The sequence below is a fragment of the Athene cunicularia genome (assembly GCF_003259725.1).
Source record: "Athene cunicularia isolate RWA chromosome 3 unlocalized genomic scaffold, athCun1 chr3_part1, whole genome shotgun sequence".
NCBI lineage: Eukaryota > Metazoa > Chordata > Aves > Strigiformes > Strigidae > Athene > Athene cunicularia.
The window spans coordinates 111,989,071-112,006,253 of NW_020799097.1; the positions used below are offsets into that span (position 1 = coordinate 111,989,071).

Below are 17,183 nucleotides of genomic sequence, written 5' to 3' on the forward strand. Positions count from 1 at the left end.
TCTGCCATCCTGGGGGGGGGGGTGTCCCTGAACACCAGCCCCTCGGGGGGCTCCCGAGCCTCAGGGACCGCCGGGGCTCTGCGCCGCTCCCGTCTGCACCGTGAAGAAACGATTCTGGGTCAGAAAATGAAGATTTCGGCCTCTGCCGGCCAGGGACCGGCTCCCGGCCACCTTCCCAAGGGCCACCCCGGGGGCCGGAAGGGGAAGGGGGGGGATCTGGGTGGGAAACGGCGGCCGTCGCACGGGGACCCCCTCCCTTCGGGGGACGGCGGAACCCCCGCGGGTCTTCCCCCTTTCACGGCAGGGATCCCACGGGGGTCGGCTTGTAGGATGCGGCTCAGAGCGTCCGGGATAGCCCCTGGGAAAGGGGATGGGTGGGGTGAGTGAGCCCCCCACCCACCTCCAACCCTGCTGAAGCAAAGGGGATGGCGTCAGGCTCAGCTCCAGCTTGGAAAACGGAGACAGAGAGCAGCTTCAGGACTACCACAGGGATCCTGTCCCAAAGGGCCACCCCCCAGTACCCCAGCAGCTCCGAGGTGCACCAGGACACAGTGGGGCAGCAAACAGCTGGAGGAGGAGTGATGCTCCACGGCCGGGCCCCGCATCCCATCTCCATGTGACGGAGCAGAGGAGCCAAAGCCCCCAGCCCCACGCATCACTCCAAGCGCAGCACCGAGGGTCCAGGTGGGCACCGTGTATCCCGGGGCTGAGGGCAAGCTCTGCTTGGGAACACCAACCAGCCTTGAGACTCATGGCTGTCAGCCAAGGCGATGAAGAGCTGGGCAAGGGGGAAGTGGCGAGAACAAGCCCTTCCCAAAGCAACCCCCCAGAATGTATCCAGCCCCCTTTTCATACCCCCACCCCCAAACACAGGCAGCAAGGGACAAAAGGCCACTGGCAACCCTGGTTCCTTTGGCAGGGTGAGGATGAGCCACACCGCTCCCTCCTCCAGCCTCGCACTCAACCACCACATTTGCATGAAAATTCACGTTCACTGCTGGTTTTGTTCCGCAGGAAAAGCAAAATTACTTTTTTGAGACCTAAATATTTTCCTGGCAGAGGGAGAAGGCCATTGGCCAGGGCTGATGGCGTTTCCCAGCTCCAGCCAGGATGGCAACTCTTTGCATTACAATGAAAGATTCTGCTCCACCCTCAATCACTTGAAAATAATGAACACAGTTTCATGATTTCTTCCTCCCAAGGTTACACTGATCTGGTCTTTTTCCTCGTTGCTGGTGATTAACATCTGGGCTCTCGAAGGAAGGGGCTAAAAAACTCCTCACACCGTGCAGCCTTGTACAGGGGCAACAGGAAAGCTTTGAAGTTTACTGATGTAGGGGATAGATGTGTTTAATGGAAAAGTCCAAGCATGGCCCAATGGCAAGATGTCATATAGCATTAATGCTGCTCATTCAACTAGGTGCTCTCATAATTTTTTGGATTAAACAAAGATTTTAAACACTAGTGTAGAGGCTGTAGGGAAATCCAAGAAATTATTGTGCATGTGTGTACAGAGGTATAGACACAAAGAAGTTCTGGAAGAGGCTGGAAATAAACCACTCGATACTGCTCAGAATTTCAAAAGCCACTTTATAAAGCAAATAAAAATATTTACTGATTTGGTACACTCACATGGAAAATCCCTAGAAAGAGTGCTAAAAATGAATGGAAACTGTATTTTGCAGCTATTTTAAATTATATATCAAAACATCTTCCGTGCTTGTTCCTGTTACAATAACAAAGTCAAAAACAGGCACAAGTTGTAAAAGTTGAAATGTTTTACTTTGAAGTCAAAAAAAAACCCCAAACTCAACATATCTCTGAGAAATTCAAGGAAGCATCTGACAAGGAATACTGACAGACGTGTCTTTAAACACCGTGCTCTGCAGGCTGCCCGCTGTGTCTTCTCCAAGAGTTAATAAAATCCGATTTCTATGCATTCTTTAAAACTCCGTGTCTGTTTTCAGGCTCTTATGTGTCGAGTAAAGGATGTTTGGAGCTCAGATTGACAGGCACAGCTAAGCACAGCTTGTATACGTAATAAAGACAAAACAGCACTCCTACCTCATCAAATGTCTTACAGGCAAATTAGCAAGTCTAGTTTACTTGTATTTTGCAATATACTATTTCCAAGCGACATAACCCCCCACAAAAAAAAGAATCAGTTTGGTAAGAAATGTGCACATTTAAAACAAATATAACAGTTTAAAAACTACAGGGATATTTCTTAAGGATTCCATTCCCCCCCCAAATAAAAGAACAAAACAAAAAAACCAAGACATTTTCTATATTAAAAAAAAAAAAAAATCGAGCTAATTCCAGCTGTATCTTCCTGAGGGAGGTGGGAGCGGGTAGGGCCTCCCAGGGCCGTATCCCTGCAAACAAACAAAAGCAAGCATTTATTTTTTGGATTAACATCACAGTAAACAAGTTAGGCAAGCTTCAGGCGCCATACAGAAATGAAACAATACGTCCTTTGCGCAGAAAGGTACCACAGGCAGAACTGAACGTCTCTTAACAGCGCTTCCAGATGCTCTCCTGCAAACACAAGCTTTAACTTCCACAACGGAGAGCAGTTCTGTACAGCACCGGCCTCAGCTTCCAGCTGTACTGCGGGAGAAGCAATGCTTCTAGAGCAGAAATAAATTCGCCAAAAGACAGCACTGAGGACAAGTTACTCCCACGCCGTAGCACCTCTGCATGTTCTTTGCTTTCAGCCACACACATACCCACCTGAAGGGCAGATTTAAAATGCTGATTTTTAATTTTTACAGAAATGTTGCTTTGCAGTATGTACACTTATGCTTTATAGAAAGTAATGATTTAGATGTCATTTCTGTGGACTAAAACATCAATTTGAGATGCACAGTGCCTGTAGTCTGTTAGCAGGATTAGTCAGGTGCTTTTTTTTTTTTTTTTTTTAAAGAGAGAAAAAATAATTTCCCTCAACTACCAGCTTTCTGTTTTAGGTGTAAGCAATCTTATGCCACAGCAAGGCAGACATTTTTACAGACAGGTATTTAAAGAAAAAATTATTTATATTTGTTACAGAAGCAGCATTTTTCAGCACTTATTAATTTTAAACAGTAAATGAAAGATGCCTAAATTCCACCTTGGAAATCACTGCAAATTAGACATATTTTTGTATTTAAATTTAGTGCATCAGTGAAAAATATTTTGTAAAATTTCACAAAAAGTCCCCTTGAAACATTTAAAATTATTTCAAAACCTGATATACTGCAGACTAGAAAGTTAATTAAATGAGATGCACTAACAACAGCTATAGAGCTGGGTTTTGGTGGGTAGGGGAAGAAGGGCTTCCTCTAATTTCTTTAAAAGAGAAATCCATCTTACCCTGTCCTATAGGGGCTCAGGGATAATGGCTGAAGCTGAAGAGACAGCGAGCAAATCTGTGACAGGGGAGGCTCGCTTCAGCCTGCTTGTGTCAGGCAACCAAAAAAATGACTTTCTGAACAAAAACCTATTTGTTACGCCCTGTTTTTAAAGGGCTCTGAAAGAGACACGCAGAATACACTGTTGCCACTAGCAGGAAGGTTTTATATTTGTTTTGAGGTTTGATTGTTGTTAATTAAAAAAGGGAAATAAGTTGACTATATCCCTGGAAAAATCCTTCCCGTTACATAAATAGCAGCAATCCCTGTACAGAACTAATTTAGAGGTCTTGTAAGAGCTACACAAGATATTTATCTAGACATTCAGTTGTGCATTATTACAGACTAAAAAATGTCAAACACCTGCACAACATGATCAAGTTTATTCTTTAGTTTTCTGGAACAGCTGGACGACACCACCAAATACCCACTACCACAGAGCAACCCATATCCATGGCAGTTCCATTAATTTTGCAAGCACTCTGTAGCAGCATGTTTATTAACCTCTTCAGACCATGTTCTGTATGCTGTAAAAAAAGAATTCAGAGGTGAAAGGGACCAAAGATAATTATTTATGCTGCTATGTGTCACCACTTCCACTTGAATCCCTTTTCAAGGCTTTAAAGCTTTGAAATTTACAGGCAGCAATGCTAGATTCAATTATTGGTTTTGCACCCTGAACCCTTTAAGGTAGCTTCTAATTTTACTCCAGTGCTGTCAGCCCCAAGGAAATAATAACATCTGAAAGTTCATTTTAAAATGACAAAAAAAGGCAACAAAAATTTAAAAGGAGACAAAACACAGTTGGAAAAACAACACAACTGCAAAGGAAATTTTTAAAGGAAAGAAGTATAGTTTAGCTGAAAGTATTGTCCTTAATAACCATCACCTACGTGAAAATAAAACCATTGTCACCACCCAGTTTTAACTTCACTTCATGATGCGGCAGACATGTCACAAGCACAGGACAGGTGAAATATGTTTTGGGCAAGACTGCAATATTACCAAACTGCAATATGCCTCCTATTTAATCATTCAGGTGGCAAACAGCTGGGGAGCTGCAAGGGTGGAGGTTTTCTGTCACTGCCAGGCTGTAGATGTCCACAATGCTCCGAGACCCCACAGTTTGGGGGCAGCTTTCCAAATGTGAACTAACTGGGGATGTCCTTCCTGAGCCCACACTGCATCCATTTCTGGAAGAGAATTCCCGTTCACCTTTGTGATTGCAGCTGTAGCTGTTACGCATGAAGATTTAAGGTTGGGAATGACCAGTTTAAGCACCAATTCCTTTTGCAAATATATCCACTTACATTACCCAGGATAAAGGGTAGAGTACGGCATAGCAGACAGACTTTTTTCAAGTACCTACTTTCCAGCCCTAATTAAATACCACCCAGACTCCACCAGCATCAAAATCCTCCACTGATTTTTCTACGTTATTATAGCAGCCCCTGTTATCGATTAGTGCAATTATGCATATATTCCTTTGTTTCCAGTGTCTTGTGTAAACCTGTGTAACACCGAATGAAACATCTCTGAAATCTGATCCTATCAATACACCTCATCCAAAACTGAAATATACTTAAAACAAACAGTGGGGACTAATTGGGCAGCACAGCCACGATTCAATCCCTACTGCTTCCCCATTAAGCCTAATGTGATCATAACAAATGCTGTCTAGTTTTTCTTATAGTGAAAACCAGTCCTGGAAGGATTTGTACTGGTAATAGCTCCCCACAGTACTTGGAGCAAGAGTGCACAGTGGCATACTTGTCTCTCTCTTTTCCCCTGTTTCTTGCTGCAACACCAATATGACAACTGAACGAGCTAAAGACAAATCTTACTCCAGTCTTAAAAGCCTCCTCTGTGCTAAAAATGCTTTGGGTAGGAGTGGTGGGGGGAGAAGGTTCACTGTTGCTAACAAGGGTTCAGCTGAACAAGAGTTTAAGAGTTGGGAGTGCTGGAGCAGACTGCTTTCTGGCTATAGATCTTTTCAGCAGCACCATGTAATCCTGCAGTCAGCAGACAATGCTGAGAACGGTATTAGCAGCTCACAGGCTGTTTCTGCTGGGCTTCGGTCCTGACAAGCTGAACCAGAGAAGCACACGGCACTCTGCAAAAAGCTTCCCAAGCAAAGGCCAAAGGCTTTTCTCTTACAAACTTGGTTTGATGGTATGTGTTTTTATTGTATTAGCTGCCTCAAAACTCCCACACCATAACGATGGCATGGTACAAAAGTGGTTGTGATAGATAGTGCTACCTGAGTCTCCCAACCAGAACAGAAAAGAAAAACGTTTAAGCAGACAAAGAATCAGAGAAGTGCTAAAATTGCTGTAAGATGACTCACATACGCTGTACGACATTACAATTTAAATGGATTGTACTTGCCAGTCCTTGCTGTATAACCAAAGGAGACTAGGGTGTGATTCAATACTCACACTGCAGGACAGAATTTATACCTACAGGAAAATTATTATATGCTGCCAATAGCACAGAGAAACAGTTTCAGAAATCAAACACCAAATTTGACTGTGTTGGTGCTGTACTGTGTAACACAAAAGTTTGTGTACTGAGATTAGGCAGACTAGGAAGAAAAATGAAGAGCGTACACTAAAAAAAAGTGACTTGTCTTGAGCATGTTTATGAGAAATAGCTGAACCAGATCCCAAGAGAAGGCAAATTTCAAACAGTTTGTGCCTTAGTTTCCATATACAGCACTGGGAAATAGTGCTGTTACTAAGCAGCTGAGCGCTCTTCTTCCTCTTTCCCCATCACTGGTCAGTCACCTTCCTGCAGCTGAATAATAGTTCTGACTTACCAAACAACAGAACTTCAGGTTAAACATAGATATCTGAAACTTATTCTAAACTAGTATATAGTGCAAGAGTATATGCAGATTCTGTTTTTACTGGAAATACACACACACCAAAAAAATCAAATAAGCAAAGTGACCTGCTGCTTTCAAAGAAGCATTTTCATTCTGTAGCATTTTCATAAACTGATGACAGAGTCACTTATAATTCTGGATGAGGTTCTTCTATCACATATGCTTGTTTTCATTTAACCACACAAAGCTATTTTCATGTATACTTTCACAGATGTGTTTATTTCCCTGGCTATTAGAATCTAATATTTGCATTTAAGTAGTTTTACAGCTAAGAAAAAGCCAATAAACATTTGAGGGGAAAAATGAATGATGTCATAAGAATCTACATTTTAAACACATTGGGAAGAAACCCTTCTATCCCCAAAATGTGTAGTTGATAAGATTTCCATACAGAAGGGGAAGACTCTGGTTGAAACACTTCCCTTCAGATTATGTTTTCTCAGGCTGCACAAAGTGTGTGACTTGGTAGTATGTCTGATCAACTTTCAATGAAAAGCAGTGGCAACACAGTCATGGCATGGGCCTTTTGCCAAGGGCACACACGGAGGGGCTGAGCAAGGTTGGCAAGCTTACCCACCAGAACTTTCACTGGGCTAAAACCGGCTCAGAAACCTATGCTGCAACTTGCTCTCCACAGCTACACATGAGCAAAGCCTTATCGAGGAGGGGAAGAAAACATGAAAATGTTTTCATACCTGTCTTCCTCTGTCCATCCGATCTTCAGGTCTCTGTGGGTAACTCATTGGTCCACCCAGCCCTTGGTACTGACTTGGCTGGTACTGATTTTGGGATTGCAGCATGCGGTTCCAGGCAAGAAGCGGAGCAGCCCCAGCAGTTCTGTGTAAAGAAGAAACACACTTCAGCATGAACTTAGTAGTGAGAGTTTCACCCCACAAAATCCAAATTTCTACAGTCTTGTATGATAAGTGATTCTATTTCCTTCAGAGTTAAACACTGTCGCATCCATCTATGCCTGCAGTGATACTGCAGACAGCCAAGCTGTTAGAGATAAATCAGGGAGAGGGAGAATATCTTCCAAGATTCTCCTACCAAAAGGCCACATGGGCTTACCGCTTCCTTCATCACAGCTTGAAAGCTACAGAACCAAGTACTACCACAAGCAGCAAATTCAATTTTACAAATCAAGAGATTTTTCACATTCCCTGGAAGGATTCTGTCCGTATTTTATTTTAGGGGCAAATTTTCCAATTCATCTGCACTGATCTTGAACACAGATTAAAACCCAGATATCACTAAGTTAGCTGAACGTAACACACCATCCAAAGAGTAAACATGTGCGATACAGGAGAATGAGGCTTTCTTTTCTAAATGTCCAGACTCTTTCTGGGAGTCCATTCTTTCTAGTTAATTGCAGGTTGCAAATGAATTCTTACTGCGAGTATTCTGAATCTAGGGTAGGGGCCTTGGCTGCTTTTTCCCATCCATTATTCTGCTCAATATGTCAGAAGGTCTGATCGGGAAGAAACCTTTTCAAGTTCTATTGATGCCGTTTTCAATTGACCATGGTGACCTAGCAACATAAGCACTAATTGGCATGGACTGACTGACATTTGGTGTACAGTTTATATGGGAACGCAAATTCAACATCCATTATAATCTAGTTTGCCATCCTAGATTACTAACAGCAAGAAATGTTTTAATTGCCTTCAAGTACCTATTCTAACATTACAATTATAAAGCAACAGGTGTAATACATCAAATCATTGTTTAATTAAAAATATTTAGAAAAATGATATAGCCATGATATAGTCTTTAAAGCTGAGCACAGGAAAGGGTACAACTCCTTGCAGAATTCATAGCAGTTATGTTTTGCAGCACAATATATTGTTGTAAAGGAAATACACTAGATAGTCAAGACAGTTAATCTTTTCTGACCCCTGTTTAAGAGAGAGTCAGTTGAACAGTGTGCAGCCAGCCTGCTGAGAGACAGGGATAGCAGAGAGCACGAGCACTGCATTTCACATTTACCTGCTGCACCACTGAACTGAAAGTCACTTTGCACATCTTCAAAGAGCCTCTGCCTAGATTTGCTGAATTAAATTGGCGGGACTTCAGCCTTGGAGGAGTAACCCTACCCAGAGAGGCTGATCTATTCTTTCAAACACACATAGGGGGTTCAGGGAGGAGGTATGACTCATGACCAAGGGAGGACTCACAGCCAGCTATACAATGTTGGGCAAACTGAGCTTTGAGCAACTGAGGAACCAATGCTGGGAGAGGACTTGTAAACACCTCTTTCACCAGCTGGAACAGAGGCAACTTGGAATCACCACAGGCAAACGTAAGATCAATAAGAACAGGGATTTTGGACATGAAGGCTTTCTGCTTTTGGATGCAAACAGGTTCAGGTTTCACACCAAAGCCTGCATGAGAGCTGCTCCACCTAGTCAGATTAAGACCTGCCTGAATTTTACAAAGGCAAAAGAAACTCCTACATCCCCAGAAATGAAATAACTTGATTCTCCTTTATAAATGTATGAGTCTTACCTGATAAACACACAATTGGTAAATACAATGTGCAATATATTCAGTAGAAATGAATGTGCAAAAGCTAAGTGGTATCACCGAACTATGCGGTTTTATTTTTAGCTTCTATGGTATGTCTAGAAATGTACAATGTTATCCAAATCATTCATCAGGAGGAGCAATACTGTATTTAAAGTTAATAGCACATTACACTTCCAGGGACTAAACACTCAAAGTCAGTACTCTTAAGTATGATATTCCTTTTGATTAAGTGTTTTGAGTACTAAATCCCTCCCCCCCCCCGGCTTTATTCCTAGAAAACATCAGACTCTCCAGGAAGAATACACTGCTCAGCCTTAAGAAAAACTACAGGAAGTTACCTGTATAGCCCCAGCTCTAGCACTTTCATCAAAAGTCACTCTGTCTCTACAACTTTGCTAATGTCCTTGTCATAAACACCCTCAGAGACTGATAATCACAGACCCACACTTGCTATGTGCCCAGAATGGGAATGTTTGACACAAATTTCATTTGACATTAATACATATTTGGCACAGAGTTAAAACTACTTCTTTTAATAAAGTGCTGCTTAGTGAAAAGTTGGGATATTTAACAAATAAAACACATTAACACTAATAATTTTGGGGCATTTTTGCTTCCAGGCCATCTGAAAGAGCGAAATTGGTGATCTTCAGTTAGAATCACTACATATTCTAGAGGATAAACCTAGTAGAAAAAGAAAAAAAAAAAAGCTGAAATGCATTTTCTGATCTTATAGCCAGAAAATCAGCTTAACCTTTTTGCTGCTCTTAATTCACAGAACTACGTACTATTTTAAAAAATAGAATTTGATTTTCATCTGGTAAACAGAAATCAGGAAATTATAGTCCTCACAGCACTTTACTTCATGATCACCTAGTGCACGTATTAATTGGTGATTCAAATTACCTGAGAGTGGAGATTTGTACGCAGCAAAGCTGTGTCTCACAGGTAACAGAAAAATAATTGTGCCACTTGGAATATCACATGAATTCACATTGGTAGAGTTACTCATGCGCTATCCAGAGTCCTGCCAACTTACACTTAAACTAAAGCGTGTAAATACAGGGTATAAAATACAACTTTAGGAAACTTTATACAGTAAAACATTCCTGTGTTCCAACCTCAGCTTCTTTGGAAACCTCTTCTATGGACAGGTTAAGCAAAGGATTTGCTTACCCAGATTACAAATTTTCATCAGTCAAGAAACCAGCTGGCAAATTTTATTTATATATAAAAAATAAATAAAACTTCTGAAACATATCAGATCACCAGCACTGAAGGCAAGAACATGAAATAATCTTTTGCAATCTCCAGCAGTGCAGACCAGGGCCTGAACAGGACATGCTGAAAGGTGTCCTATTCAACAGCAGCTCATGAATTCTTTTACTGGCTGCACACTGAACTGCATCACTAAATTTAAAAGTAAGAAATCTTATGCAGGAGACAAGATCATCTGGATTATGAAGAAGCAGGGACATGGTTCCTTGCTTATCCCTTGCCTGATGTCGCAAATCAAGGGTATCATAGCCTCCTGCCAACCCACTTCATCTGAAAAGGCTGGAGCAGGGGCTGGCCTCTCCCTCAATTACTTTCTTCCCTGGAGCAGAGGTGACTGAACAAAAATTCCTTGCTGCTCTCGATGGTGACATCTTGTTGCTCCTGGAGCACCTGAAGCTGCAGCAGCAAGCGGGGAAAGCCTTGGGGCTAGTGGTATGGGAAACTGGCAGCTCCTAGGGAATTAACTGGGAAACTGAAAACCTCTTGGGGGGGGGTGTTCAGTTCAACAGGTCTAGCCATTTTTTTCCTGCACCAAAGCCTATCTATATTTATGTTGCTATTTAAACTTTTGCTTAAGACTCCATGCTTATCTCTGTGGCAACTAACTCAACATCAGCCCTAAGCATGTGTTTGTTTTGTTTCCTAAGAACATGGCAAAATTACTTCTCCTCAGCACCAAAACTGGCAAGTTAGTGATATTCATAGGCCATCAGAAGTATAACAAAGCATCATCAGAGAGAGGAAGCATTGCAAATATCTGGTTGCCACTCAAAAGCTAGAATTGCATTCTCCAAGCTTCTCTAAAGCTTATTATCTAGGTGAAGATGACACATCTTCAATTTAAAGTCATCTCAAAGGACACCAGTTTCCTCAAGTTTGGGAGCTCAATTGTGAGGTCAGTGCTGGACAGGTTAGCAGATCAAATCACAAATACTGTCTACCTGCAAAAATGCTCTGAAGTACTTGGCCAGCATGTGGTCTCTTCCAAAAATATTAGCACAAACCAAGCACAGTGACCTTATGACAGGATTCTGATTGACATACAGTTGATTATGACAATTCTAATTAAAAAAAAAAAGTGTATTTCAAGCAAAAAAGACAAAATTCCTGGCTGAAGTTATTTATATGTGAATTGACACTCTTCCATTTTGCAAAAATAAATAGCCTGATAAAATGATAAAAGTATAGCATTGTAAAAGTAATGACAAGTTACAGACATGTAACGATATTTCACAAAATGCTACTATTTAAATTGGACTTAATTAAGGTGTGGGAATGGCAGCTCCCATGGACAAAGTAATATTAAAGTTTGCAATTAAAGATTCATTTATAATGCGATATTCCACATTGATGTGGCACAGGACAAGGACTTATTTCATGAGGGATCAAAATGGTTGCTATGGAAAGCGTGATTGCAGAGAGCTCAGTAAATTCTCCCAAAGCTCATATTTTCAATGCTTAACATTTGCAAATAAAACCATGAAAAAAAAAGTTGTTCCTCAGAGGAGAAACTTAAGGTCTCATATATGCTCTCATTTCTCTGTAAATATAAATATCATTATTCATAGCTTTCATGGGTATGCTGGAGTTTATAAAGTCCATCTGACTTAAGGACATACAACCTATCAATGAAGGAACGCATGTAAAACATCCCTTATTATCAAACCATGTCACATTCCTTCTATTCGATGGCACTTATTGGACTGCAGATTCCATAATCCTTCCCTGAGTCCCTTCTGCATTTAATTCAGTTCAGTCTTAAGTAGTTAAAGAAACTGTTTTCAGTGGCAACTAATAACTACTGACCTACAGTGACACTGCCCTACAATAGGCTTGTCAGGCCTGAAAAACTTGTACCAAAGAAGCTGATTAGGACTTCAAGAGGTTTGTAGCAAGAATCAATGGCTAGTCTGTACTAATGCTGCGGTTGCGGCACAGAAATGATAAAAGTGGAACACCATTAGTTATGCCTCATTAAGCTCCACAGCCCTCCTAAAAAGAAATTTGTTTAGCCTGTCCAAAATCTAATGCAGTTTTAAGCTCTCTGTGTTCAATTTCATAGTATCTCAAAAGCTTCAATAAGATAAAGGCCAAAGAACCAAGAATGGTACCAAAGCACCAACAGTAAAGTTAATTTTGAAGTCTGAGTTTTAATGGAAAGTGTTTTTGCCTTTTTTTTTTTTTTTTTAATACAAAGTGCTCAAGCCTTTTAAAGGATGAACACCACATAGTGCACTCTCAAAATATAAATAAATCATGGACATTAATTAACTTTAAAAAAAAACCCAAACCCTGCTCTACAGCATGATTTCAACAAATTTAAACAACAAAGTTCAAAACAAAGAGGAACAAAAAAGTTCTGAAGCCCAGCAGAACCAAGTACATCTGATGGCCACATTTTACAAAACTTCCAAGTCTTCCTGCCTTACCTCTGTGGTGTCTGTTGAAACAAGGGCGTAGGACCTCGCCAAGAATCCTGGGGTCTAAGATCTAGAGAGTAAAACAAAACATTAAAATAAAAAAGGGCAAGTACACTTAAAGCAGTGTGCTCAACTTACTCTTACATGTGCTCCAGAACTTGCTTTAAGAAATGAAACAGAAAAGGTCAAACTGGATATAATACTAAATACATTTCATCAAGTCGTTGGTTACTATTGCTGATTTTGATAGAGTCCTTTATGTCCATCAGTGGCAAGCTTAGTATTAATTTTTTTTTTTTTTTTTTTTTTAGTATGTCCAATGAGCTTTAAGTTATAAGCATGATTTTAATTGCTAGAGCTAGCACTGGTTAGTCCTTGGACACTTCACAGGTATCTTTTCTCGAATTTTTAAAATGCAAAACCATGTCTGTTACCCTAACAACTGAAGACTTTATTTAATGCTTAAATTTCTTATAAGTACATTCATCACTACATGAAAAAAGACACATGCACGCACACCCCCCCCACTGTGTCATCATCACAACACTCCATGTTTGTGAGCAACAAATACTTAATACTCAAAATATGTGCAAGTTTCCCTCTGATTAGGCTAAGTTGTTCTATAAAGCAAATTAAAAGAATAACCAGAGCATGTAACAAAGCAAACAGTTCCATTCACTCATGTTTAAATATAATATATATACGTAAAGTCATATTTAGGATCTATTTAAAGATAGTAAAAATATATTTAAAAGTTAACCCAGACAATGATAATAAATAACTATTAATGATATCTCAGATAATGTAATCAGACTGAATTAAATGTTTTCGGGTAAAAACTTCACTAGAGACCTAGCACTGCAGTTATAAGAAACTGCAATGAAGAAGACCACCCACTTCTCAATTGTTTTTTCTACCCAAATTAACTCTTCTTTACAAAGACGTAGCAGTAACAACATTTCTTTAACAGGACATGCAATTAAATGGTTGTTGTTCTTCTAAATAAACTGGTCAGTAAACAGGATAAAAGAAACAGCTAATCAATAGCTCCCTGGTCAGTCCACAACACTCAAATTGTGCATCAATCAAAAGCTTCAGTTTCAGTGACACCTTTGATTATTTTCAATGGTGTTTAAGTGTGACCTAATTTCAACAGCTGGTTCCAGAAGTTGTCTAATGGATGCACTGCGATGGGACAGCAATGCCCTGTTAAACTGCCAATATTCAAGTACACTAAAACTCTGCAATTGTTAAAAAGAAAAGGGGGGGAAAAAAAAAACCACCAGAGGAAAAATCTACGCCTCTCTCCTAACTCTGGCTGGATTGTCTGCAGGCTGTAATGATCTGACCTGGACAGAAACCTTTCATGGCAGCACTCAAGTGTGCAGAGGAGGGTGCAGGCAGCCCCCACTGAAGATAACACCGTTTCATCAGGGAAAATAAATTCTGATCCCCAGCAGCTCCGCTGTTCCCCCTGGGCCTCCTCCATGCAGAGCTAATCCAGCTCACCCACCCCAGCAATGGCCTGAGTGGCACAGGAGTATGCTGTACTTTATTTATTAAATGTTACACATATGAACACAACTAACCAATCCATACACCTCTCTCTATATATGTATGTACAGAGACATGTATACTGTTACCATTTGATGCTCATAATCAGATATAATTGGTTATTTGACATACACTGTAACCAAACCAGTCTAAAGCAGCACAAGGACTAAAGATGGATGTGTGGCACTTCTATACTGATCAGCCTGAGAATTACAAGGGCTTTTACATGCATAAACAGGCTGTACTAACACCACGCCTTAGTGATGCTGCGTTTGCTTTTGAAAACCAGATTAGTGCAACACAAGATAGCCCAGGCCCATAATAATGTTGTCTTCAGCTACTTTGGGGGGGTGGTGGTGGAATGAGCCATTAAAACACAATGTTAAACTGAATTAAAAAAAAAAAAGTTACAAAGATGAAATTGTAAAAAAAAAATAAAATAAATCAAAATACATGCAATACAGAAGAACCAAGTTCTGCTAAAATGTTTTCAGGTGCACAAACCCCTCAACCTGTAGCTACTAACACCTGTAGTTCTTCACCCGCAGCAGCCAGGATGAGGACTAGGCTCTGTCACCACAACCAGACCTGCAGGTCTCCTAAATCTGGCTCAGTTCTCCTCTTGCTTGCTGGGAGACACAAACTTCCAGAAAAACACCCTTATATTCCAGTTAGAATAATAGCCATGTTTTCCCCACCCTTCTCCTCTGTGCAGGCTGAGCTAGGCAAGATCCCCAAGTATCCAGTCAATTATACAGACCAAAACAGTCTCTCCTTTCCTGGCCAGAACTTCACATTTCAGCTGATGTTTATTAACACACTTTCCATTCCACTGCCAGGGTTAAATGGTGCTTTAGTGAGAAACCCAGTGAGAGGTGATGCTGGTCTTGCTCTGGTACAGTGTTTCCCATTCATAAAGACACCTGCTTAAAGACTAGTTGAAAACATGTGTCCTACTTAATCACTTTCTATCAGAAAAAGAAAGGACCCATCTCTTCTGCTGTAACCACTTTTTTTTTCAGCCCTAGGGAATGGTTTAAGAAAGAGTTTAATGAAATCATCATAAAAACATTTAAAACCACCTTACTATTATTCATTTGTATGGCTCAGAGAACAATCTTTGAGGGGAAAAAGCTTGGAGCAGCAAATTACACTTCCAAAAGGTACAAAATGGGAAAAGAAATGACAATTAGTATTTTCTTTAGTCTTCAAAACTTATGCATTTCCTAGAGCTATAAGGCCAAATAAACCGCATTTTCTAGCAGCTCCTCAAGTAACAATTTATCTAATCAGTGTGGCAATCAAAGACGAGATTTTGTGTTTACTGATTGCACTAATCAAAATCACTTTTCAAATCCAGCTAATTGACAAGTTTACTGACTGAAATGAAAGTCATAAGTCAGATATCCTGTGCTGCAGAAACCAAATACACCATTCACAGAGTACTGCCGTACTGCACTTGACTCTCCAAGTTATCAGCACAGACAATTATTCATCAACTGAAAATTGGCACATCAAAGTCAAATCAAAGAACAACATTAAGGAACACCCACAGCAGGCTCTTGAGGAAGAGATGGCACTTTGGTTGACCGCATTGCCCTTCTAGAGTCTAATTTTACTTCATCATACATATACAAAATAATACATAAAATGAAAAGTTGCTCTGCATCAATCCCACAAAATGTGGAAATTTTAACCACATCAGGTCTAGTTTTTCAGGAACATGTGGTTTCCCAATCCAATTATGCCACAGCATACAGCTGTCCTCTCACAATCGTAAGCTGATGAACATGACTGACACAAGAGATAACCTACCCCATTAAGAAAACTCAACATATGTCTTCCCATTCTTTCTAATTTGATTTTCTAGTTGAAGGTATCTGTGCTTTGACAGAGACATTTGTGCTTAAAGGGGGTGACTGCAAAAAGGCAAGAAGACAGCTGTGCTATCAGATCTAGGAATACCTTTTGGTACTCCTAAACAGTACACTGTCTGGGTGAAAACTGGCTCACATGCTCAATTCTGACCACAAATTTCCATTGGAGCCCATGCACTGTCTATGCAGACTGTTCCTGTTCAATAAGATGACCATCACCTATTGCAGTGAGGTTCAGAGAGCTGCTGATGTGCTCCCATCTTGACAGGTTTGCTTCACACTCAGCCCACACAATCCATAACCCAGGATGTGTTATGGTGTCTGGGTGTGGTCCCACTTGCAAAAGCATCATTTAGTGTGAATGTCAAAAAGACTGATTTCACAGAAAGTTTGGGCTATGATGTTTGGAGGTATTCTTCTAACAAGGGTTTAAGCAAGGGTTTAACCTTTTACCAGGGTCTCTATCTGATAAAAGAGGAGTTAAGACACATGTGGCTGCTTGACATCGATTAAGTCAACCATGGTTGCAGATAGTTGTAAAGACTTTGCAGTCAGTTTAAATCAGAAGTTAAAGACTAATCTCCTAGGACAGCTTGGTATCATTAATAGAAGAGGAACAGAAACACAAAAAAATTAACTGACAAAGAATACATTTGCAGCATGTTGCACTGCAGTCTCACACAAAAACAGAGTGCCAGGAACCAGCTTCTTGACTCTGGAATGAAGAGCCCCAGAGAGCAACAGCAGGTGCCACAACCCCCTCTTTCTCAAAAAGCCTTTGTGCAACAACTGCTGGTGGCTTGCGAAGCAGTGTGCCACAACAGCAGCTGGAGAGACCAGCAGGTTGACCTGGCACCTCTTTTGACTGTATGAGCAGGAAAGCATGAGATCAACCTCTGCCCAACGGAAAAAGCAGCATTAAGGAAAGTGGCACAATGAAAGAAAGGAAAAAAGCCTTGCTTTCAGATTTGCCAGGCACACCTGAAGAACAGCAATTGCACAAGGCATTTTCAGGGTGAGGAATGGATAGGAGATGAGGGGAGGAAGGAACATGTAAAAGAAAGCCACCAGACAGTTTTTATGAGGCCAGCCAACAAATGGACTGGGATTTCATATCAATTAGTGGATTCAAGCCTCCTCAATTTGAAAGAATGATGGCATTAGGGCATATTTGCATGTGGTATGCTTCTCAAAATGCAAGGTGCTCAGATGGCACAAGGACGAGAGCGCACCTAAATGGCAGGAT

General features: G+C 40.8%; 1 protein-coding gene across 1 annotated transcript in view; it reads right to left on the minus strand.

The window, feature by feature from the left end:
- Positions 1 to 1,570: 1,570 nt before the first annotated feature.
- Positions 1,571 to 17,183, minus strand: part of XRN2 (5'-3' exoribonuclease 2) — a 50,621-nt gene continuing 35,008 nt past the window's right edge. The window contains exons 28-30 of the mRNA XM_026845778.1: positions 12,516 to 12,576; positions 6,975 to 7,116; positions 1,571 to 2,375 (exon numbers count right to left, since the gene is read on the minus strand). Of these exons, the coding sequence (XP_026701579.1) occupies positions 2,313 to 2,375; positions 6,975 to 7,116; positions 12,516 to 12,576 (266 nt within the window). The 3' untranslated portion in view covers positions 1,571 to 2,312. The remainder of the gene's footprint in view (positions 2,376 to 6,974; positions 7,117 to 12,515; positions 12,577 to 17,183) is intronic.